Raw genomic sequence first — 26,152 nt, forward strand, 5'->3', positions numbered from 1 at the left:
TTTGACTCTTTGGCTGAACAATAATTTGCACGTACATGGGTGAAACTCTATGAGATTAAACAAAAATAATTTCCAAGGAAACAACAATCCAGGGAACTATAAACTGAACAATTCCTGAAGGTTGCACAGGGCCAGAAACAGTTGAAAGTCTCACCAGTCAGAGTGAAGAGACCATGACCAGGTTAATATAGATAAGCATTCAATAAAGACCTCAAAAAGGTCACAACTTAGTACTGAGTCTAATAGTCCAAGAGGAGAAAATAACTCTAGATCTGCCTTCCACCTCCACAAACCATGAAAGAATCAAACTGATTCACAAGTATCTTAACTGCCTGTAAGAACAAAATCCAACACTCTTTAAAGGAATACAAAAAACCCAGCACTCAATAAGAAAATTCACACTATCTAGCATCCAATAAAAAACTACTACACACATGAAGAAGCAGGAATATGTGAACTATAATTAGGAGAAACCACAGTCAATAGAAACAAGCCCAAAAATGAGCGATGAAAGAATTAGAAGACAAAATATTAAAATTGCTAGTTTAAAATGTTCAAGGATTTAAATAGCAGGAATATAAGAGAGCTAGTGATTTATTAAAAAAAAAAAACTAAATAAAAGAGACTGTTAATGGATTTTTTAAAAAGCAAGACCTATTAGGTATCTATAGCATTTTCAATATAAACAGAGAGAGACTAAAGAAAAGAAAAAGACAACAGGCAAAAAAAATCATAACAAAAGTGGTTATATCAGTAGTGGACAAATTATACTTCCAAACAGAAAATATTACCAGGATAAAGAAAGTCATTTCATAATGATAAGTAGATTCACTCATCAACAAGACATAAAAAAACTAACGTATATAAACCATATAACATAGATTCAAATTACATGATTAAAATATTTGCAGATCTGAAAGGAGAAACTGAAAAATCTACAATCATCATTAATGATTTGAAAACTCCTCCTCCCTTAACTGACAGAATAATCAGACAGAAAATCAATAAAGATATAAAAGATGTAAACAGTACTATCAAAGAAGCTGAAATAACCCATAGTTGTAGAAATGCAGAATGTATGTTATTTTCAAATGTACATGGAATATTCACCAAGACAGACTATATATTATGTCACAAAATAAGTCTCAGTAAATGTAAAAGAATTCAGAGTATGTTCTCAAACCAAATGGAATTTATAAATTAATAAATAAAAGATACATAGAAAATCCTCAAATATTTAGAACCTGAAATACTTATTTCTAATCTACTCAGGGGTCAAAAGAAAAATCACAAGGGAAATTATCAAATATTTTGAAATGAAAATAAGAACACAGTATGTTAAAATGTGTGGATGTGGCTAAGGCAATGCTTACTATTAGGGAAAAGTGCTGAAAATATCACTGAAGCTTTCACCTTAAGAAGCAAAAAAAAGGTGCAGACATAAAGAAGAAAGGAAATAATAAAGATCAGAAAGGAAATCAACAAAAAAGAAAACAAAAGCTACTCTTTTGAAAAAAAAATTCAAAAAATGGAAAATCAAACCAGATTTATCAAATTCCATTTATAATGAACTCTAGAAATTAAGGGTTTCCCTGATAGCTTAGCTGGTACAGAATCTGCCTGCAATGTAGGATACACCGGTTCGATTCCTGGGTTGGGAAGACCCCTTAGAGAAGGGAAAGGCTACCCACTCCAGTATTCTGGCCTCGAGAATTACATGGACTATAGTTCATGGGGTTGCAAAGAGTCAGACAAGACTGAGCAACTTTCACTTTCTAGAAATTAAACCTACAGTGACTAAAAGCAGATCTGTGGCCATCCAGGGCCAACTTAGGAGTGAGGATTAACTAGGAAGGGGAACAGGTACATGTTTTTGGTTAATGAAAATGTTCTATATCTGATTATGATGGTATAAGAACACATGTAACTATCAAAACTGAAACCATACACAACAAAATACACCCTTCAGTTAATTTAAAAAAGAAGATTTAGTTGAGCTTAGTGTTAATTTCAGAACCACTGTTTGGATCATGTACATCTAACATTCATTCTGCATACCTTTATTCTCCAGTTGTCACCAGTATCTTCTTTAATTCGACTTAACCAAGATTCATCGAACCAAGCTACATCACTACAACAAAAATACAAATGAACATTAAAATGTTTGTATGACATGAAAATACCAAATCTAATCAACAGATAGATTTGTTTTCCATCTTACAGGCTGTCCTCATTAAAAACAGTAAATATTATTTAAAATGAACCCACTGAATTTTTTGTTATTCCTACGGGTTTCTTTTGGAATTTCCATAGTAAATGAATTAAGTCATTAACATCTTCAAATTTAACAAAATTTACTAAATAACTCATACTCATGCACCCTGGTAGCAGGTAGATGTAAAAATCCTAATCCTAAAGGGAAAAAAATAAAACAATGTATCTACTACGCATCAAGCATCATGCCTAATGTTTTTCCATATCACTTCATTTTTAATATAACAGTACCTTAGTAAAGGGTCTATGATCCCCAATCTTACTCCTTTAGTAAACTGAGGATAAGACAGTAATTTGCCCTAAGGGACACTGCTGCTGCTAAGTCACTTTAGTTGTGTCTGACTCTGTGTGACCCCATAGACGGCAGCCCACCAGGCTCCCCCGTCCCTGGGATTCTCCAGGCAAGAACACTGGAGTGGGTTGCCATTTCCTTCTCCAATGCATGCAATGCTAAGTCGCTTCAGCCGTGTCTGACTGTGCGAGCCTATGGACAGCAGCCCTCCAGGCTCCTCTGTCCACGGGATTCGCCAGGCAAGAACACTGGAATGGGTTGCCATTTCCTTCTCCTAAGTGACACTACTACATAGCAAAGTTTAGAATTAAATTTGTTAAGCCCTAAATAGGCGCTGAAGTCCAAGACAAAGCTGCTATATCAAATTATTATGTATTTAATAAGGCCTTGAAGAATAACATCTGATTAAAAATAGTCAACTATAATAAAAGATTATATTCTAAATAATATTTGGAGGCTTATTCTGAGTAAAAAATTGAGTGAGATTAATATAAAGATGAATAATTTACTATCCTCCTAAGAGAAATAGCTATTAAAGGTAGAAAGTAAAGAGCACCCTTATGGCAGAAAGTGGAGAAGAACTAAAGAGCCTCTTGATGAAAGCGAAAGAGGAGAGTGAAAAAGTTGGCCTAAAAGCTCAACATTCAGAAAACTAAGATCATGGTATCCGGTCCCATCACTTCATGGCAAATAGATGGGTAAGCAGTGGCTGACTTTATTTTTCTGGGCTCCAAAAGCACTGCAGATGTGATTACAGCCATGAAATTAAAAGATGCTTACTCCTTGGAAGGGAAGTTATGACCAACTTAGACAGCATGTTAAAAAACAGAAACATTACTTTGCCAACAAAGGTCTGTATAGTCAAGGCTATGGTTTTTCCAGTGCTCATGTATGGATGTGAGAGTTGGACTACAAAGAAAGCTGAGCGCAGAAGAATTGATGCTTTTGAACTGTGGTGTTGGCGAAGACTCTTGAGAGTCCCTTGGACTGCAAGGAGATCCAACCTGTCCATCCTAAAGGAGATCAGTCCTGGATGTTCATTGGAAGGACTGATGTTGAAGCTGGAACTCCAATACTTCGGCCACCTGAGGCAAAGAGCTGACTCACTGGAAAAGACCCTGATGCTGGGAAAGATTGAGGGCAGGAGGAGAAGGGGACAACAGAGGATGAGATGGTTGGATGGCATCACCGACTCGAAGGAAATAGGTTTGGGTGGATTCTGGGAATTGGTGATGGACAGGGAGGCATGGCGTGCTGTGGTTCATGGGGTCGTAAAGAGTCGGACATGACTGAGCTGAACTGAACTGAAAGAGCACAAATAACTATACTTAAAGAAGTGAAAGGGTTAGTCGCTCAGTCATGTCTGACTCTTTGAGACCCCATGGACTGTAGCCTGCCAGGCTCCTCTGTCAATGGGATTCTCCAGGCAAGAATACTCTGGAGTGGGTTGCCATCCCCTACTCTAGAGCATCTAAGAAGGTGATAAATGCTTTAAGGAGTAAACAAATACCAAGAAATCACAGAATATTAGTGCTAGCAGAGGTCTCAGAAGTCTTGCCTAAATTTTAACTTTACAGATAAGCCAACTAAAGTGAGGGAAAAAATTAAAGGGGTTCTTTCCAAGGCAGTATCCTGAATTTAAAAATGCAAAGCTGAAAAAGTGCCTTGCTTTTCAGAAATCATTCTGCCTCAAATGTGCTAATACAAAAGAAGGATGTCTCTTCCGACCGGAGTAACTGGAAATGGTCTCATCATTTTCAATTCACTTACTTGGAATTTGCAACCATTTTCTTTTGAGCAAATTAATGTTAATTATTTTTGGCTTTTCTCAGATGTTAAGGCTATAGTTACCAAAATAACTTGGCTAAGTGTATAAATGATGTATTTCTAACCAGGTATTTACCTGAAAAGACTGAATTTTTTAGTTGAGTAAAAATTTTCAACATTAAGTTAAAAAGGTATGCTAATTGTGATAGTTAATTTTGTGTGTCAATTTGGCAGAACCCTGGTACCCATAAATTTGGTCAAATATGTTTGGATATTGTAGTGAAGATGTCTTTGGGATGAGATTAACATTTAAATCAGTAGACTTACAGTAAAGCTGATTACCCTCCAAAATGTGGCTCATCCAATCAGTTGAAGGCCTAAAGAAAAAGACTGATTTCCCCTGAAAAAGAGCGAACTCTGCTTTTAATAGTAGATGCCTGTCAACTCTAGTTATAACATCAACTCCTCCCTAGACTTCCAGCCTACTGGTCTACCTACTCTGGATTTTGGAATTCCCAGGCTGCATAAGGACATGAGCCAATTTCTTAACTCTCTCTCTAATCCCTCATGTGTGTGTGTGTGTGTGTGTGTGTGTGTGTGCAGTGTATTGTATATATACACATCTTATTCTATTTCTTTGGAGATACTACACCAGTCTTCTAACTGACTCCAAAAAAATCTTCATATATGATTCTGTAGTTCCATCATAAATAATTACCTTTAGAAAATGGATCTAGAGACAACCTCTTTCAGTATTTCCTCCTTTTGTCTTGCATTCCTACTTGTCTTCCTTCCCATCTCAAATCAACTTTAGCCCTATGTCTTAAGGGTCTGCTCAGACTGCTACAGCAAAATACCACAGGTTGGCTGGTTTAAACAACAGAAATTTATTCCTCACAGTTCTAGAGGGTGGAAGTCACAGATCAGGATGCTAGCAAGGCAGATTTCATTCTGAGATCCTAGGTGCTACCATCATGCAGTGTGTTCACATGACCTCATCTTTGTATGTTTATAGAGAGGGAGGCCTCCAAATTCTCCTCTTATAAGGAGTTCAATACTTACTACTGGATCATGTCTCCCTACTCTTATGACCTCGTTGAACTTTAATTACTTCCTGAAAGGCCCTATCTCCAATATAGCTATACTAGGAGTTAAGAACTTCAACACAGGATTTTAAAGGGACACAACCTTTCAGTCCATGATAGTCTTAGAAACACTTTCTAACCCTTCCATAAAAGTCTATCTCTTGTTTTCTTTCTTATAAACAAATTCATCTTTCTCAAACAATTATAACAACAGCCAACCTTTCCCCCTATTAAACTTGATATTCAACTTCAGAACTTTCAGGATATATATCCTTCTTTAACTTTTTCTGCATTGCCACATCTACAAGCCTTAACTAGACACTTAGCTCCAACAATTAGCTCCATTTTTCAAGTATTTCCCAGAACTTCAATGAAACTTAAGAGATACCAAACAAGGAAACACAAGACAGTGAAATGTGGTCCAACTGTTTTCTAATAAAACCTAGTAAGAAACACTATATGATTATTTTTAACTCCATCCATGGTATTTGTCTTCACAATTCTATCAACTAAATATAGGTAGTAATTAATGCCTATTGCTACTAGACACAACATCATTTTGTTGCTTCAGTGGACACCCTGAAAACATTCCTCTTAAGTAATCAAAAGGTCTTGTGCATTTAACATATCAAATTGTCAGTACTTTGACATGCACATCTGGTCTCTCATTTATTAAGACTTCAAAGTAAAAATCTATCAGGAGGGGTTCAAGATGCTAGGCTGCAATGATTATAGCTGACCACAGGTACTGGCTTGAGTCAGGCCAAAGTAATAAAAGTCTGGACTTTGCTATTTTTATTCATTATTTGACTTTACTTAAGTCATTTCACCTTTATAAACCTCTGTTTCCTCACCTATTAGTTGAGGATAAAAATAATGCCTCTCACAAAACAGTAAAAATTAAATGAACTACCACATGTATAGGGTATATAATGTCTTACATTTAATAAACACTCATATGTTGGCTACCATGATTACTTTAAATGCTCAAATATATTCTGAATAAATGAATAAACAAATAATTTGTACATGATACTTAAAGGTTTCCCTGGATATTCTACATTCTGTATTATTCTTTTCTCTCTTGTAAAAATGTCTAGTCAAAGACAACAGAAAAAAACAGAAAAGTTATGTGGTGCATAAAGTAACAAAGCTAAGTCTTTCCATTTAGGAAAGTAGTATGCACTATTTATAGCTGTTAATTACAGTTGAATTACAGCCCCCCAAAAGATGTGTTCAAGGCCTAACCCTTACTACCTATGAACATAACCTTATTTGGAAATAGGGTGTGTGCAGACATAATCAAGTTAAGATGTAATCAAGTTTAAGGTCACACTAAATTAGAGTGGATCCTAATCCTTTATGACTGGTGTCCTTCTATGAAAAGGAGAAGAAACACAGAGGGAAGACAGCATGTGAAGACAGAGACACAGATTAGAGTTACGATGCCTCAAACTAAGGGATGCCTGGAGACCCAAAGACTAGAAACATCAAGGTAGGATCCTGACCTAGAGGTTTTGAAGGGAGCATGGTCCAGCTAATACCTTGATATAGGACTTGTAAACTCCTGAACGCTAAAGAAGATATTTTTGTTGTTTTAAGCAACATAATCTGTTGCACTTTGTTACAAAAATCCCAAGAAATGAATACAGTTGTAGTTACAGGTTTTCTCCCATGTGTCTTTAAAATAGCAACAGTTCCTGCATTTAAAAAAGAGATATACATTATGTATTCGGACAAAAGATAACAAAAAAAGAACTGTAGAATCCTAGCAACAATTTCATGACTCATCATGTCTAAGTCATATACTTTGGGAATTGATTTTTAAGACTGTATTATTTAGAAGTGTATCCGCCTCAGGTAACTAATGAAAGAATTGTTCACTAGATTTTGCTATTTCCTTAAAAAAGCAAACTTTCCCATCTCATTTTCAGTAACAACTTTGATGTGAGTCACAACAGCCATCAAAGAAATACATAATAAATTGGAACATATATAAAGTGCTTTGAAGTGTTCAAAGAAATAAAGTAAAATTTGCTTCTTTTTTTTTTTTTTAAAAGCAGGAATATGATACACTGACCCAACTAAGGGAAAACATATGCTGTGAGTTTCACTGTCTGGAACCGGACTTCTAAAAAGTTTACAAAAATGGAAGGAAGTTCAAAAGAAAAATAAATTTAAACTGGTTCTTATAGGATAAGGAGGTTTGCACATCTAAGTATATGCAAAAACAAGTAAATGAAACAAGAGGTTTAGGGCCAATTTTAGGTCACTGTCATTTGTTTTATGAAGAAAGAAAGCTTTCTGATTGGTTCACTCATATTATTCCTGCAGAAAAGCTATTAGAAGATGGTAAGAGACAAAAGAGAATAAAAAGAGAAAAACTGGAGAGACAGAATCAGCAATAACAACAGAATCCAACACAGTATGTAAAAATGAGTTGGTGATAAAGGATACAGTTTAACTAAAATTGACCTGACCCTACTCTAAACATCAGGTATAGAACTGGTATATAGGAGGTCAAAGAGCCATTTGTATATCATTATATAATGGTAAAAACAGCTCTCATCTACTATGTTGTGGTGTAAAGCTATGAAAGACGCTTCAGTACATATAAATAACATTTTTGGATATCGAAATAAGTGAACGTTCATCAGCCTTACATCTATGCCAACCACAAGATAGCTATATCTACACCAACATCCACAACAATGAGAAAAGGCCAGACTGTACATTAAAACAATGATGAATTTACCAAATCAACAAGACCATGTTCACAATTCTTGTGTGCAAGCTAAGTTGCTTCAGTTGTGTCCAATTCTTTCTGACCCTATGGACTGTAGCCTGCCAGGCTCCTGTATCCATGGGATACTCCAGGCAAGAATACTGGAGTGGGTTGCCATTCCCTTCTCCAGGGGATCTTCCCGACCCAGGGATTGAACCAGTGTCTCTTATATCTCCTGCACTGGCAGGTGGGTTCTTTACCACTAGCACCACCTGGGAAGCCCAATTCTTAGTTTGGACAAATTAAATCACTTTAAAACCAATCACGGTAAAAATAAAATAATTAAGAAACATTTTTAAGAAAGCAGGGAAGTAAGGCATACTTCAGAAAGACTGCCAAAAAAAAAAATGTTAACATGCTAAATTTATCTTTTAAAGCGTTAATTTTGAGTTAACCATAAAATCTGTCTATTCAAATTAGATCATTTTAAAGATTCAAAGTAACTAAGATTATGATATCGTTTGAGTTGTTTTTTTAACAATGGTAAAGAATTTCTGCTAACCCATTTTTTGCTAAAGCATTTTCCAGAGTCAATCATAAAAAAAACCTTTACAAAAATGATGGCAATAATTAAACAATTTCTGACATCTAAAGCCATGTAGCAGAGATAGGATTCATTGAAGATATAGTATCATGAATGTCAGCTAATATAAAATCAATATGACAATTAATAAATTATGACTATAGCATTGGCCCTCTTTGTCTTATTAAGGGTACAGTTCATACTGCAGATATTATAACCCTAATCCTCTTCCAATGCTTGGCAAAAATGGTGAAATAATGGATTAAGGCTCTTTTGATGTTGTATAATTATTTAAAACGGGCCCAACCCAAACAGAATCTCTTTACTAGGTAAGGTTCCCTAGCATTTGTGAGCTAAAATTTCATTTATAGAACATTTCAGTACTGGTGGATTCATACAATTACTATTATTAATTCAAATATAAATTTTAAATGTAATATTTTTGTCTAAAACCAGTATTTCATGCTTCAATTATCTAAAAAACAATAGTCTCTAAGCATTGATACCTTAAAATGACAACAGTATAACTGGAGAAAACATTGTAAGAAATTACATCACTCATTCAACCTGCTTCTCTCCTAGTAACTATAACTTGTGAATATGACCAAAACAAGTTTAAAATTAAACCTCTCTTGAATAGATAAGAATCCTGATTGGTAATTTAATTAAGCTGTATCTCTATGAATAAGCAAGAAATAATCAGATGGTAAAATTTTTTGTCCCCTAGATGCATGAATACCTTGATACCATACGCCTGTCAGCAATAAAAAGGACCAAGTTTCAACAGCCTTATGGTATAAGTATTTTAGGAAGAATCTGAAACAATACTTACATTTGATGAAGAACTTGTGCCATGGCAACTCCACTAGTCAGCTGTTTGACATCCTGACAGGGTGCAGCAGTATTGAATGTCTGCAGCTAAAATGACATAAAGCAAGTTTATGTCAACTCCTCACTCCACTAAATTTATATACAAAAATGAACACTAGAGAGAACACTCTCTGCCAAACAAAGGAAACTATACTAATAAGTTTCTATAACTGTGTTGTATTTTTATAAGAATAAACACTTAACATTTCATAAAACCACTGAATATTATACCTAACATATTCAGATAATTGATGTCATATATGAAATACTTCAGAATTTCTGAAAAATACATGTAGAACTCTTAAGAGAGTCATACTTTGTGTTTTGTCAATTTTTAGGAGAATAACATCAGGAAAAGAACTTTAAAATAACCTAATATCTGCAAGTTAAAATTTAATTCATACCACTTGCTAGGAAAACAAAGGCTAGAAATGTCAAGTTTAACACTCTTAGTTTATCACTGAGCGGGAAGACTTCTGCCTGCTCCCAACAGTTATCCTTAGAGCATGAACAGCCCAGGCCCACCTACCACATCAAGTTGTTTCTATCTAGTTCGGTGTCAGGCACTACTAACTTTCCAAATCTCTGTTAAACATTCATGTATATTTTGAAGAGAAGTGAAATGGTGGCAGCTCTTTCTAATAGGTAAATACAAGACAGAGGAATTATTTAAAAGCAAATTACAACAGAGCTAAAATGGATTATATATTTTCTAGAAATCCAATCTCAATCTGCAAAGATCTTAAATTAAATATACTATGATTCCCTTTTCCCACACTTGTTCATCTCCTTTACTATGCAATCATTCAATTATAATTCCTTAGTTTACCACCATAAAACACCTTTAGTGGTTGCTGTATTTTGAGGTTCTAGAAATCTGTCTCTATTATCCTAATACAACAAGGAAGATTGACAGAAACGAAATCGAGCCACAGTTACTTTCAAAGCACAAAGATACTTTACTGAGCTTTCTACTGTACGTAGGGCACTGTAGTATAAGGTGGAATTATAAGGGAACATTACCAGGTTTCCACATTTAAGCAGCTTCAATTGAGAATTAAGGAGAGGAGAAAAAGACACAATTATTTCTAAAAGATGCCACTACTACTCCCATGACGGCAGTATGGGAGTAGTAATGTTCTGAAGTGTGTAACAGCCAGCTAATCTAATTAGGGTGTGTACTAGGAAAGACTTCTTAGAGATGATTCCAAGGGATGGTCTTGAGTATAGAAAGGACCAGGAGAAGGAAGCTTTAGGAGATAGCAACATGGCAAGAGTACAAATACAAGAAAAGAAATGGTATTTTTAGGTAACACACAGTTTAGTATTGCTGGATTTCTATGCATTTCAGTGCTAAGGAGGACAACCAAGGGGCACAGGGAAGGGCCATGGTAAGAAACTTGGAATTCACCTTCAGGGTATTATCTATATTATGGGGAAACAGCAGAATAGTTTCTACCTCACAAGATGGTTGTGAGAATTAAATAAATTAGCAAACACAGTGTACTTAGATCTGTGTCTAGCACATGGTACAAATTCAAGCTGTTTGCACATTAGCTGTGAGTCAGGGTTTCTCAAAGTGTGGAGTCTAAGACAACATGTATCAGAAACTCCAGACAAATCAGAAAATCCCCCAGTGATTGTTATTCACCTCATTTGTTTAGAACTACTGCTCTGGATGATGAAGAATCACTGAAGAGTAACAAGGGAGAGACATCCTTAGTATGTTGTGGATAGCAGTAAGAGTGACAAGAGAATGAAAGAACAGCGTTATGCCTGTGTCAGTGAGAAGGCTCCGGAAATGGTCTTTGTGATAACCTGGGATGCCGAGATGAGTTACCGTAATGTAACTGTAATGAGTTACCGTAATACATCAATCCTCTATGAAACAGTTAAAAATGTATCCCAGGTACTTAATGGTGAAATAATCAATGGTGAAATATTAGTCTTCGAGATCAGGACCAAGACTAGGATATTTACTATAATCACCTTGATTCAATGTTGTACTAGAAATCCTAGTCAGTTTTTGTTCCTGGGGACAGAACCGAAAACAGGTCAGGCAAGGGCTCCGTCCCCAAAGTGCAAACAAGATGACTTCAGAAAATGTTAAGTGTTTACAGACACAACAAAAAGGGGTTAACAGGTTACAACGGGATATGAGTAGGGTACTCACGGTCACAGCGTGTCTCTGAAAGATGACACCAGACCCAAGAAATGAAAGGTAAGAAGTCAATCAGCCACTGAAAGAACTAGAAGAAGGATATTTCAAAGTAGAGGAAAGAGAAGTTAAAAAGCTGTGATGCATTTACAAATAAAAACAAACAAATAAACAAAAAAAACCAAAAAACCCCACACAAATGCTTATCTTCCTAAAGAAAGTCAACGCAGCATGGGAGCACAGAGAAGCAAGGCATGAGGGTAGCTTGTAGAAAATTGGGGAGGTAAGCGAACACTTACAGTGACATGGCGGACAACCAGCAAAGGTCTCTGAGAATCATCCAAAGAAGTAAAGAAAAGCCTAGAGGCAAGAACCCACGAAACTAAGGCAGAAGATAATTTCACAAAGGAACCACCAATTAACATAAGGATAATATAAGTTTCCAGTTTGCCAAACCCAGTATGAGAAGGCCTTAGAGAAAAGAACTCAAGTGCAGTGGGCTGAGATGTAAATAAAAGTTCAAAAAGTATAAAGGATGAGTATTTAAAAATGAAAGAAATATGACTGAAGGAAAGTGGGGGGATACAGTGTGGTTCAATAGAGAGTGATGGTTTTCTGTTTTTCCTCTTTAGGAGAGGGAAGATTTGAGTAAGTTTACATGTAGTGAGGAAGGAGCTAACGGAAAGGAAAAAATAGATACTAGAGGTGATAAATGACAGAGCAAAGTTTTAGACAAGGTGGAAAGTGTGGATCTAGAGCCAGAGCCAAAGATAAGAAGGAGGTCACTTTCCTGATGGGGAGAAGGGTTGGGGCTCAAACAGGATACTGATTAAGGTTTGCAAAGAGCAACATGAGAGGAACTGTATGGTTAATCTTAATAATAAAGCTGGGCTGGGTATGCAAACAGGAGGATTTAGCTATAGCAGCATTTGAGAGGCAACAGTCTGCACATTAATTCCATTTTCTCCATAGTGTTTCAGCAGCCTGAGAGAGAACTGGAGAAGCAAACAACCGATTATACTCTGTAATCTATTATCATTCCTTATGTTTTAAATAATTTTTTTACATGGGACTTCCCTGGAGGTCTAGTGGTTAACACTCTGCACTCCCAATGCAGGGGGCATGGGTTCAATCCCATCCCTGATGGGGGAACAAAGATCCTATATGCTGAACGGCATGGCTGAAAAAAAATAAAAATTTGACTGTTTTTAAGGAATTTTGCCTTCCATTATAAAAAATACAGATCTACCTACCACACCAATTACAATAGAAGATTCTTTGATTATTCTTGATATCCTTCTTCCTCAGTGTCTTATACAAAGTAGGAACTTCACTATTAATACTGATTAAAAGAATGGATATAGTCACGAAATATTTTAAATAAAATTCATGAAAATCTTATACTTCACCACCAACCCTCATATAAGTCAATGACATCATAAAGACTAAGTTTACTATATAAGTCAGATGTTTAGAGCAACAATGCAACAGATTAGGAAACACCCTTTAATTAGTCATTTACTAACCCACACCATTAGAAGTAACTGACTTGTTTCATGACAACCTTAAATATGGCATCTAAATCCCATACTAAGTTTAAGTGAAAATGCGGGTGAATGGTCAGCTAATTGCTTTTAACTCAGAAACTCCAGATGCTTGCATTTTACTTGGAGCAAAAACTATTTACCTCCAAAGTGTAAAGGTAGCTTTACATTGTGGTTATTTACAAGAGACTTCACATACTGCCAGAAACGTTCCCTGATTTCTCATTCTTTTGAATTACATGCATTGAGAGCTAGAGAAACTCATCAATTACTGCCTCCTAATCTAGTCTGTTTACATTCCATTCTACACACACTCCGCGACACAAAACTAAACAACTGCTTTAGGGGTGAGCATCACTGACTGCACCTTGTGGACCATGGAGCGTCAAACTTGCCCAATATGGATTAGAAGCCACACCTGAATGTCAGCTCTCTCCGATCGCTAAGCACTTCCAAAAGGTGAGACACTTCTGTTGATCACAATACTGAGGACAGATCCTGTCTGTCCAAACGCAACATAAATTAATAGGACTGCCAAGTGCGGATAAAGTGCAAACGAAAATGCCAAGTTTTTTTTTTTTCTTTAAAGAAAATGCTTGTCCATTGGAAGAGGAGGGGAACCAGTGAGAAAGAGAGAATACGAGCGCCCCACTCCCAATATATCTTTTGATCCACGCAGTATATATGTACGTGGAAACATCTCTTCTAAAAGGCTTCTACAAAAACGGATGTCCTGGGGTCCGGGAGAAGCCCTGACGCATGAACTAAAACCACTTCTTTGCCACCTGCGTCCAAATTAGAGCTAGGTTGTTGCAGTGGGAGGGAGGTTTCAGAGGGGGGGTCTTCACTCAAAAGTAGCATAAAGGTCTCTATGAGAAAGCTGTTCTGCAGACGGAAGGCAAGGGTGTCGGTGGTCCAGAAAGTCTAGGGCCTGGGCGCAGAGCAGGGGGGAGCAAATGGCCCAGCGGGGAGTAAACGGATGGGCGCTGGGCTCCCGCCACAGCTGTCAGGAGCATGATCAGGGCGGTAAGACGAGTGTCCTCCTTCCCGCTCCCCCACCCCCACCCGCAGCTCCTTTTACCCTCCCCACTCCCCCTCTCGAAGACAGACACACACGTACACACACTCACTCACCTACGCACACCTGCCCCGCGACCCGCAGGTGGCACTCTCGAGGTCAAGGGCGACCGGAGACGCGGAGGGCAATGCGCGGAGTCCGGGGCGCAGGTGACCCTCGCTCCGCCGCTGGCTCACCTGAGAGAACCAGGCACCCCCCTGCCCCAGGAGCTCGCCGCGGCCCCTCGGCCCCCCTCGCCCCCTCGCACTCACCCAGATGATGAGGCTGTCGCACAGCGGCAGCTCGGACTGCGGAAGCGGCTGCGTCTCTTCCATGGCCAGGACCGCCGTCGACTACACCGCTGACGCCGACACCTCCCTCCTCCCCGCGCTCCCCCAGGAGCCGGCGTCGAGGACCTGCTCGCCCGCCAGGAAAGCTCGGTAGCCAGGCCCAGTGCCCTCGCCGCTCACGCGCGAAGCCTCGCGCGGCCGACGTCGCCGGCGTAACGCCCTCCTCGTCGCTGCCCCCGCCCCGCTCCGCAGTTCGCCCACTCCCGCTTCTAGCCCGGACCGCGCCGTACGGCACCTGAGCCCCGCCCCCTCCCCTCCCCTCCCCTCCCCTCCCCTCCCCGCCCTCCTCCCGCCCCTCCTTCCTACTCCGGCACACCTCTGCCTGCCGCACTGAGTGACCTGGGCGCGCACCAGTCACAAAGAAGATAGGTGCCTGAGAGGGACGGGTGGGGCGGGGAGGGGGCGGGAAGAGCGGGAATTGGTTGAGCAGGAGGGATTGCTGATTGGACGCACCCTCTTGGATTTCGACCAATCAACGTGAGACAAGACTGAGCCTTCTAGTGAGAGCTGGGGCGGGTGGGAATGGGTTTATGACCTGGCAGGTGCAGTTAGGGCGGGGGGCAGTGAGTGCGCGTGCGCGATGGGGAGTTAGTGAGGTCGACGATCGCGTAGCACAAAGGGCAGAAGTGGCCACGGGGGCCTAGGAATGTGTAGGAGAAACTCCAGGCATCTTCCCGCCTCCATGCGAATAGGGCAGCTCCTGGCTACACCTGTGAAGACCGACAGCCTGCTTCCACAGCGTCTTCAGAGATAGATCCTACCAGTGAATAAAAACCATCCAGAGAGGGAGAGCTAATGTTCTAGGCGCTCGTTAGAAACGGATATTTTAGTTTGCAGATATGGCAAAGAAAATTTTTCCTATGGGGTAAAATACTATAAAGCCGTTTAAATCAAATAAGCTCTCACAAGATCACAAAACCATGGACAATTTTATTTTAAATGAGGCAAAAGGGAAGGCCATTTTCAGGTAGGAAAATGAAAAATGATCTTTTCGTTTTCAAAAAAATATGAAAGATATCAATGTACAATGCTTCTTATGTTTCTAGAGCGGTTGAAAACTTGTCTTTTCTCAAAATGTTCATGGGGGAGGGGGAGGTGTAAAATTGGAAACTAAGGCACTGACTGATACATAGGCTATTGAATTGGGCTGGAATATTATTAACTCTCGCTTGATTTTCATCACTCATTCATAAACTCATCAGTTCATGCTCAGTGTAAAAATGCAGCTGGCTCATTTATATTATTGCATCTTTATGTTTCGACATTGAATGTTTAAAACTGATCACTGCAATTAAAAGCCCCCCAATTTAAATCAGTCTCATTCTAAAAATAGAGCACATGCATTTGCTGTTGAGTCCCTTAACATTATTACAGGACTTTCTTACACTGTGTGGAGTCATTTTATACTTCTGTACACTAGCAACACTAGTAATATGATTTAATGAAAAGTAAAAGATCTAGGAACTGAAGACCTAGTCTGGGTCTTGACTTTACTCTTCACTGGCAATGTTAACAGCTTTCTCGTGTGGAACCTAACCTCCACCTTCCTAAAATGATGAGAATGACACTAACCTCCCCTGGGTACCTCATAAGGGCAAAAATGATAATGGATGTGGAAGATTTTTATGAATGAAAAACTCTTTTGCAAATATGAGTTACTGCAATCATATATATGCTTAGAAGTGTATGAGAACATGTCACTAAGAGCCACATTAGTGACTACTGGAAATATTTAAGAAGGGGCAACTGAGAGGCAATTGAGTTATCTTTCTGGGATCTATACAATCAGAGAATAGATGCCCAGTTCTCTTCATGATACTAGATTCAATAGGAAAATATTAATATGTGAAGGACATGATTGTGAATTTAAAGAAATATTTCAAATTTGAAAAGTTAGAAAAGTGTAAAACAATCATTGAAATAAAACAATACAAAATAATGTTGAAAAAAGTGCACTTTCATATACAACTAGAACAAGCATTTTAGAAAAATTTTGTGTTTTTAATTATAAGATTATTTTGCAATACATTGGGCCAGGAAAAAAAGATGCTAAAAGAAATGCCTAAAATAATGTAGCCAGGCTGTTATTTTCCAACTGTTGGCATTCATTTCTAAAAATCAGCACCCCTATTTGGAGAATTGGATAAAACTAACTTTTAAGCACTAGCAATGGAATTATAACTTGGTACAATCTTCTGAAAAGTTTTTGAGGCTATCAAGAATCTTTAAAATATTCAAGCCTTTAAGTCAATTTTACTTCCAGAATCTATTCTAAGAAAATAATCAGATGCCAACAAAGTTGTTGATTGCAGTGCTATTTATCAAAGCAGGAAAAAGAAACAGCCATTAAATATCTGAAAGAGGAATGATTAAGTACATTATGATATATCCATACAATAAAATATATAGTAGCTCTTAAAATATTTTGAAAGAAGTTTAATTGCTCAGGAAAGTGCTTACAAAATAATATTAAAATTAAAAAGTGATGATATAAATCTGTACATACAGTGTGGCTCTCTTAAGAGAGAGAGATGAATAGTAATATAATATCCAGGTTTTGGAATAATTGGTAAGTTTTACCTCTTTGTACTTGACAATAATTGAAATTTTCTATAGTGACTTTTATCATTAGACAAACTAAAGAACTGAAAATAATTAAAATTTTGAATATGGTTAGATCTCAACCATGAAAGAATACATATAAGAATGCAAACACACACACACACACACACACACACACACACACACACACACACACACACACCACTCCTAAGTGTTTGAACAGAGAGAGATTGAAAAGAAAGTTGATTATAATTATGCCTATGATCTAGCAATCCCACTCCTGGGCATATACTGGGAGAAAACCATAAATTGAAAAGCTTCATGGACCCTAATGTTCATTGCAGCACTGTTTACAATAGCCAGGACATGGAAGCAACCTAATGTCCATCAACAGAAAAATGGATAAAAAAGATGTGGTACGTACATACAATGGAATATTACTCAGCCATAAAAAGCATGAAATAATGCTATTTTCAGCAACATGGATGGACCTAGAGATTGTCATACTCAATGAAGTAAGTTAGACACAGAAAGATAAACATTATATGGTATCACTTATATGTGAAACCTAAAAACAATAGGATACAAATGAACTTATTTCTAAAACAGAAGTACAGTCACATGTAGGAAACAAATTTATGGTTACCAGGGAATGGGGGGGGGGGGCAATAAATTGGGAGATTGGGATTGACATAAACTCACTACTATATGTAAAACAGATAACTAAAAATAACCTGCTATATAGCATAGGGAATGCTACTCATTTTGTAAAGGTTATATGGGAAAAGACTCTAAAAGAGTGGATATATGTGGATGTGTAACTGATTCACTTGGCTGTATACTGAAACTAACAGAACACTATAAATCAACTATATGCCAATAAAAATTTTTTTAAAAATTAAGTTCAAATTTTAGTGTTCTAGATATCTGATGTGACTTACTGCCTGGATGCTCTTGGGCAAGTCACTTAATTTCAGTAATCCCCAATTTCAATCTTTGTAAACTCAAATAATACTTATGTGTTTCTGTACATTTATACATTGATTAGGGATTTTTTGGTATTAAGTGGGTGAAATTTAACCTGGTAACTATTAAAATGTTATTTCAAGGGTACAAAATCTCACGGATTCAGAGAAAAAATCTGAAGAACTCCACATGGGAGAGGGCAGGTCTTAGAGCAGCTTATCAGATCTAGGTTGCAAAAGTTATAACAAGTCTTTTCAGGAGAGTGCCACCCAGATGAATATAATAAAAATGGTTTCAAGTCTTTTTGAGTCATTTTATTCAAGATTCAAGTTGGAGAAAGAGCATCTAGTGGGTCTATCATGACATATGTATCCAATCCTTTGCCAGAAGAAGATAAAGTGCCTAGAATGGCTGCCCTACCAGGACTGTAAACCCAAGCTGAAATCATGCAATGGTTGCCCCATGTGGATAGAGTAGGGGATATGGATGCCTGCAGACAAAAACAAAAACAGCAGTTCCCTCCACATAAACTCATGGTTGCTGTGAATGCCAAATGCATATAAAATGCCTAAAAGAACTCCTAGCTCATGATAATTGCTAAATCTATTTTAGTATAATTATTATTTACACTACATGTATGTCTTAAGGTGTGTGTGTGTGTGTGTTTGCACTCATTAAAAAAACAGTGAAAAAAGATACATTAAAATTTTGGTAGAGGTTATTCACAGTGATTATTAATTTTTAAATTTTCCTCTCTTACCAAAATGAACTAATATTACCTTTTAAAAATAAAACCAAAAATTCTAAAAGAGAAAGATGAGATCAGGATGAAATTTTTAAGCTCTGAATTGGCCTCTTAAGTGGATGGATATGTGATAAAAGGAGAAAAGCCCTAACTAGGTACCTTAAAAAGAACTGTAGCCAGCTCTACTGATAGAGTATATCTGTGCCTTGCCCATAAAGTTATGGAGTGAAAAAATGGAGAAGTCTAAGATTTTCCCTGCTGATATGTAGGTATACTGAATGGCCAAGGGTGGACACCAGCTAGAAGAAAATCCTGGCCTGGACAGGCACAGATCTAGATGTTCAGAACAGCCATTCTAGCAGAGTGACCATATCAACAGCAAACATCCCAATGGACCTCCCCAGCAAAGCATTCATTCCTAAAGCAAACTATTGGGCCCCTACACACAAGATCCTACATCCAATCAGCATCTAGATCTATAATCAGCTGAATACAACAGGAGACATTTTGAGATTGTGACAATTTGTAGAATCTGGGAGATACTTTGGAATAAGAGTGTCCACCCCCTGGGAAAGGGGGTTTACAAGCCCTAGGTAGACTCCCAGGTAAGAGAAATGATGATGAAAATTTACATTTTAAAACAGCATCTAGTTCTTAGGCCTGTGATCAGAATTGGTGCAAGTGCCTAGCTCTATAAAATACTGTGCTGGCATTAGGGAAGCAAGACCGCAAGACCAGCCCCATACACTAACCACAGGTGAGCTTTAGCTTTTGGATGAGACAATCTTGGACAGAATTGACTCGAGCACTCAGTGGGAGTCATCCCCACAGGTATTTTCAGATCTGGTGACTATTGAGAAAGAAACTGGAGAAAATGGATCAGGGATGAGCACTACCTCCCACTGGGTATAAAAGGGAATACTTCACCTTGGCCAGGAACTGACTCCTGTTACGAAAATAATGATCATTTGGAGACTTACATGATACTAAAAATATTGCTTCTGGGGCTTTTTATAGACTTCAGAGAATTTATATCACTTAATAAAACTGCTTTTAAGTGTATTTTATTTCAGTATTTAAAATCAATATGATTACTAACCTGTTGTGCTACCCCAAAAGAGATTATTCTAAGATTTTAATGAAGTTCACGTTCAAGTTCAGATCAAGAGTGAAGGCATCTCTGTCACTGATGAATATACAGATATAATACAAAAGATTTTAAATGTATATTACAAGAAAAAAAATTGCAAGAAGTGACTCTGAGATGAAGATTAGCATTCAGGAGGTTTCCTAAGTGCTCTTGAAGGTAGTCCATTGGATAAGAATCTGCCTGCAGGGCACAGGGGTTTGATCCCTAGTCCAGGAACTAAGATCCCACATGCCTTGGGGCAACTAAACCCATACACTATAACTACTAAGTCTGTGTGTTCTAAAGCCTGCACTCTGCACCAAGAGAAGAGACCGCAATGAGAAACCCATGCACCGCAACTAGAGAATAGCCTCTCTCCACAACTGGAGAAAGTCCATGCACAGCAACAAAGAGCCCATGAGCCGCAATATTACCCAGCACAGGCAATACATTAATTAATTAATTTAATTACTTTAAAATAAAAAAGAAGTGCTCTTGGGAATAACAGCCATGGAAGGGAAGGAAAGGAGGCATAAATGAATAGAGGGAGAAAGAAGGCTGAGATGGAGTCCTATTGATAGTCCCAACCAACCCCTGGGGAGCTCTGAAGCTGGGATGATGCTTCTGAGTTTTCTGAGTTTGAATGAAAGGGGTTTAATCCTTATGCCTCCATAGTCCTTGGATATGGGCTATTCTGGAAAGGTGGCATGGCAGCCCAGGCAGTTCACAATGGCTGATGGCTGTCTGTGAACAGCACTCCCCCATGTTGGGATCTGGGCATCACATCACAGAATCCTCTGAATAGCAGTCGTGCCCACAGTCATGTAGATGGAGGTGGGGGTGCCATCACTCAGAATGGTAAAGCCTGGTTCAGAAAAGCCTGAACAAGTAACCCCAACTGGAGCAATAGTATCATAACCACAAAGTTAAAATGGTCCCAGAGGAAGAATACTGGCATCCTTAGTTCTTGCACTGAGAAGGCACTAAAATGGAAAGAAAGTATAGAAACAGTTATAATTTCATGTAAAGACTTGGTGTCAAATAACTAAACAAATACTGCCTTGGAGAATTTAAAACTGGGGTGCCTGGGGAAATAAAAGTTACAAAAGATAAATCACAATGTAGGATGATATTATCAATTGTATTTTAAACTGATGAGAAAGAATGATCATTTTGTTACTTATTGAGTGAAAATGAATATCATCATTTCATTTACTAAGCAGATTTAAACACACTCCAAAGCTAAGTCAAATACAGCTAAACTTGATTATTTTATCTTGCCCTAAGGTGGCACAGTGCTAAAGAATCTGCTTTTAATGCAGGAGACTTGGGTTCAGTCCCTGGGCTGGGAAGATTCCCTGGAGGAGGAAATGATAACCCACTTCAGTATTCTTGCCTGGAGAATTCCATGGACAGAAAAGCCTAGCAGGCTACAGTCCATAGGGCCACAAAGATTTGGACATGATTGGGCGACTGACACACACAAAGAACTAAGATGAGAAAAAAATTTAATAGCAAGGTATATATTTCAAAAACTATGTTTCAAAAACCTAAAAGCAACAGGTAACAAAAATAAATATTTAGTAAAATGTATTGATAATAATTTAACCAACCTAAAGTATCACTTAAACATACAAATTGTCTGCTTTCTGGCTCAGCTTCCCTAAGCGAATCACAAGATATGTCATCATTTTACACTGTTAGAAGAGCTGATCCCCGCTCCTCATTCTGTTGGTGACCTGTTTCTTCTATACAAAAATCCTTCTAATCCATGTAAGCAGATTTTTAAAATAAAATCTAGACACTGACACATAGTGGCTAATCACTTAATCCACAGATGTTTGTCTCTAAAAAGCAAGCAAAATCTAACTTTACAGTATAACTATCCAAGGTACCTCCTATTGTCTTCAAGGATATTGAGGATTAATATTTTAAAAATAAGAAGTTATTTAGTTTACACCATATAAATGGAAAGTGAATAAAATCACATTCATGAAACAAGGTTCACAGAAATAAAAGTATGGTTTCTAAGGATGACAGGGATCACTGTGCTAGAAATATTGCTTGTATCTTTTTATAGCTTGAAAAATCTATTTTTGAAACCATTATGGCTAAACATGGTACTCTGAAACCTCCAACATATATATCAACTGAGAATAAGGAAAGTGATTTTTGCCTGAGGAGATATACCTGTTCACTCTCCATGTGTTAAATACTGTGACTTAAGATAGCAAAATGCTAGATATCAGGAAATTTATCAGGAAATTAAGGACAAAAGAAGAAGGTGGGCTATCTAATCAAGACCAATAACAAGTCAGTCTGTAAAAATAAAGACAGAAAGGCCAGAAAAGACGTGTGATGGCTTTGTTAATATGAGCAAGTAGAGGAAATACCTAGAAGTCCAACTAATGTTAATAAAATTTTTGAAATAATTTAACCAAATAAATACTCTGTAATGTGACTTGGAAATATTTTCCAGATAGCCTAAAAATAAAACAAAACAAACAAATTTAAAAACTGATCAGGGCTTATTCTTTTACAGTAAAGAGAGAAGCTGCACATTTCATTAAAGTACTTGAATAGTGTTTAGTATGAACATGATTGGTAACCAAGAAGATATCTAGTCCTGAGGCTATAAAGACCTACAACAGCAAAAATAGTAATAGCAGCTAAAATTTATGGCATAGTTATTAGGTGCTAAGCCCTATTCAAAGTGCTTCATCTTTGCCAATTCATTTATTAATATCTTTAACAAACTGACAAGGTAGGTAACACTTTTAATCTTTATTTTACAGACGAAGAAACTGATCATGAATAAGCTGCATACTTCAGAAAATGTGTTTCCAAATGTGAAGAGGAGACATCTACTAGGGGATATCAACACTGTTTTTTAAGCTTTATTATAGTATAATTGATATACAAACATTTACACACATTTAACATATGCATATTGATCAGTTTGAATATCTGCGTATACCCATCATGCCATCACCACAATCAAGGTTCTAAACCTAGCCACCATCTCCAAAAATTTCCTTTTGTTCTTTGGTGTTTGTATGTGGTTTGTGGTAAGAATTGATTTTTTTTTTTATTTAAGATAACCATTACAAAATAAAATATAGCACATACAGTTCTTCATTATTGTTTTTGTATTGTTCCTTGCTACTGAAATATGTCTTCAGGTGGTCAAGTTTCTTTTGGTTAAACACTGTGAAGCAAGTGAAGCCATCATATCCAGATGAGTGAAATTAATTGTTGCCTTTAAAAAAAATTTTTTTTCATTTATTTTTATTAGTTGGAGGCTAATTACTTTACAATATTGTAGTGGTTTTTGCCACACATTGACATGAATCAGCCATGGATTTACATGTGTTCCCCATCCCGAACCCCCCTCCCGCCTCCCTCTCCATCCCATCCCTCTGGGTCTTCCCAGTGCACCAGCCCTGAGCACTTGCCTCATGCATCCAACCTGGGCTGGTGATCTGTTTCACCCTTGATAGTATACTTGTTTCAATGCTATTTTCTCAGAACATCCCACCCTCGCCTTCTCGCACAGAGTCCAAAAGTCAGTTCTGTACATCTGTGTCTCTTTTTCTGTTTTGCATATAGGGTTATCATTACCATCTTTTTAAATTCCATTAGTATACTGTATTGGTCTTTATCTTCCTGGCTTACTTAACTCTGTATAATGGGCTCCAGTTTCATCCATCTCATTAGAACTGATTCAAATGAATTCTTTTTAATGGCTGAGTAATAGTCCATTGTGTACACATAGGTTCCTTGTCCATTCGTCTGCTGATGGGCATCTAGGTTGCTTCCATGTCCTGGAAATTATAAACAGTGCTGCGATGAACACTGGGGTGCATGTGTCTCTTTCAGATCTGGTTTCCTCGGTGTGTATGCCCAGGAGTGGGATTGCTGGGTCATATGGCAGTTCTATTTCCAGTTTTTTAAGGAATCTCCACACTGTTCTCCATAGTGGCTGTACTAGTTTCCATTCCCACCAACAGTGTAAGAGGGTTCCCTTTTCTCCACACCCTCTCCAGCATTTATTGCTTGTAGACTTTTGGATAGCAGCCATCCTGACTGGCGTGTAATGGTACCTCACTGTGGTTTTGATTTGCATTTCTCTGATAATGAGTGATATTGAGCATCTTTTCATGTGTTTGTTGGCCATCTGTATGTCTTCTTTGGAGAAATGTCTGTTTAGTTCTTTGGCCCACTTTTTGATTAGGTCATTTATTTTTATGGAATTGAGCTGCTGGAGTTGCTTGTATATTTTTTAGATTAATCCTTTGTTGCTTTGTTTGCTATTATTTTCTCCCATTCTGAAGCCTGACTTTTCACCTTGCTTATAGTTTCCTTTGTTGTGCAAAAGCTTTTAAGTTTAATTAGGTCCCATTTGTTTATTTTTGCTTTTCTTTCCAATATTCTGGTAGGTGGGTCATAGAGGATCCTGCTGTGATTTATGTCGGAGAGTGTTTTGCCTATGTTCTCCTCTAGGAATTTTATAGTTTCTGGTCTTACATTTAGATCTTTAATCCATTTTGAGTTTATTTTTGTGTATGGTGTTAGAAAGTGTTCTAGTTTCATTCTTTTACAAGTGGTTGACCAGTTTTCCCAGCACCACTTGTTAAAGAGGTTGTCTTTTTTCCATTGTATATCCTTGCCTCCTTTGTCGAAGATAAAGTGTCCATAGGTAGGTGGATTTATCTCTGGGCTTTCTATTCTGTTCCAGTAATCTATATTTCTGTCTTTGTACCATACTGTCCAGTACTTTGTACCATATGTCCAGTACCATACTGTCTTGATGACTGTGGCTTTGTAGTAGAGCCTGAAGTCAGGCAGGTTGATTCCTCCAGCTCCATTCTTCTTTCTCAAGATTGCTTTGGCTATTCGAGGTTTTTTGTATTTCCACACAAATTGTGAAATTATTTGTTCTAGTTCTGTGAAAAATACCGTTTGTAGCTTGACAGGGCTTGCCTTGAATCTATAGATTGCTTTGGAGCGTATACTCATTTTCACACTATTGATTCTTCTAATCCATGAACACTGTCTATTTCTCCATCTATTTGTGTTCTCTTTGATTTCTTTCATTAGTGTTTTATAGTTTTCTATATATAGGTCTTTCATTTCTTTAGGTATATATACTCCTAAGTATTATATTCTTTTCATTGCAATGGTGAATGCTATTGTTTCCTTAATTTCTCTTTCTGTTTTCTCATTGTTAGTGTATAGGAATGCAAGGGATTTCTGTGTGTTAACTTTATATCCTGCAACTTTACTATATTCATTGATTAGCTCTAGTAATTTTCTGGTAGAGTCTTTAGGGTTTTCTATGTAGAAGATCATGTTGTCTACAGAGAATCTGTTGACTGAGGCTAGTGACTATACACGTGACTGAGAGACCTTGAATGGATCAAACTTTTGACATTTTTATCTAAAGATGAGTCTGACTTATTGTTTCAAATATGATTTTTCTTATAAACATCACATGGTTTTTCTCAGCAATAATTAAGTTGGCTATTTGGACTGAATAACTGGTGTAGTATTGGGGGTGTATTTTTTATGTTCAAATTGTTTTTATTGATTGTAGTCACCATATTCATTCTCTCTGTATTGGTGGCAAAGAGTCAGACACGACTGAGCACCTAACACACACACTTACATAACCACCTATAATGATCACATTTGGGAAATTTAACATCGATACAATATTATTATTCAATCGTGTGTGCTAGATTGCTCTCTGCAACCCCATTGACACTAACCCACCAGGCTCCTCTGTCCATGTAACTTTCCAGGCAAGACTACTGGTGTGGGTTGCCATTTCCTCCTCCAGGGGATCTTCCTCATCCAGGAATAGAACCCACAAATCCTGAGACCCATGCATTGGTAGGTGGTTTCTGCCAACTGGAAAGCCTTTTCAACCTACAATCCTTCTTTAAATTTACCTAATTGTCCTTAATTATTTTTCTCCCTCTGGAATCCTCATTGACCCTAGGGACTATAGCCCCTGAGGCTCCTCTGTCCAGGGGATTTCCT

At 37.6% G+C, this 26,152-nt stretch overlaps 1 protein-coding gene across 1 annotated transcript in view; it reads right to left on the reverse strand.

Moving 5' to 3' along the window:
- The window catches only part of HOOK1 (hook microtubule tethering protein 1), a 63,355-nt gene extending 48,478 nt beyond the window's left edge, over window positions 1-14,877 (reverse strand). Inside the window, exons 1-3 of the mRNA XM_061121745.1 lie at window positions 14,628-14,877; window positions 9,559-9,644; window positions 2,059-2,131 (exon numbers count right to left, since the gene is read on the reverse strand). Coding sequence (XP_060977728.1) covers window positions 2,059-2,131; window positions 9,559-9,644; window positions 14,628-14,690 — 222 coding nt within the window. The 5' untranslated portion in view covers window positions 14,691-14,877. The remainder of the gene's footprint in view (window positions 1-2,058; window positions 2,132-9,558; window positions 9,645-14,627) is intronic.
- Between the last annotated feature and the right edge of the window lie 11,275 nt (window positions 14,878-26,152).

This window comes from Dama dama, chromosome 20 (genome assembly GCF_033118175.1).
Source record: "Dama dama isolate Ldn47 chromosome 20, ASM3311817v1, whole genome shotgun sequence".
Taxonomy (NCBI): Eukaryota; Metazoa; Chordata; class Mammalia; order Artiodactyla; family Cervidae; genus Dama; species Dama dama.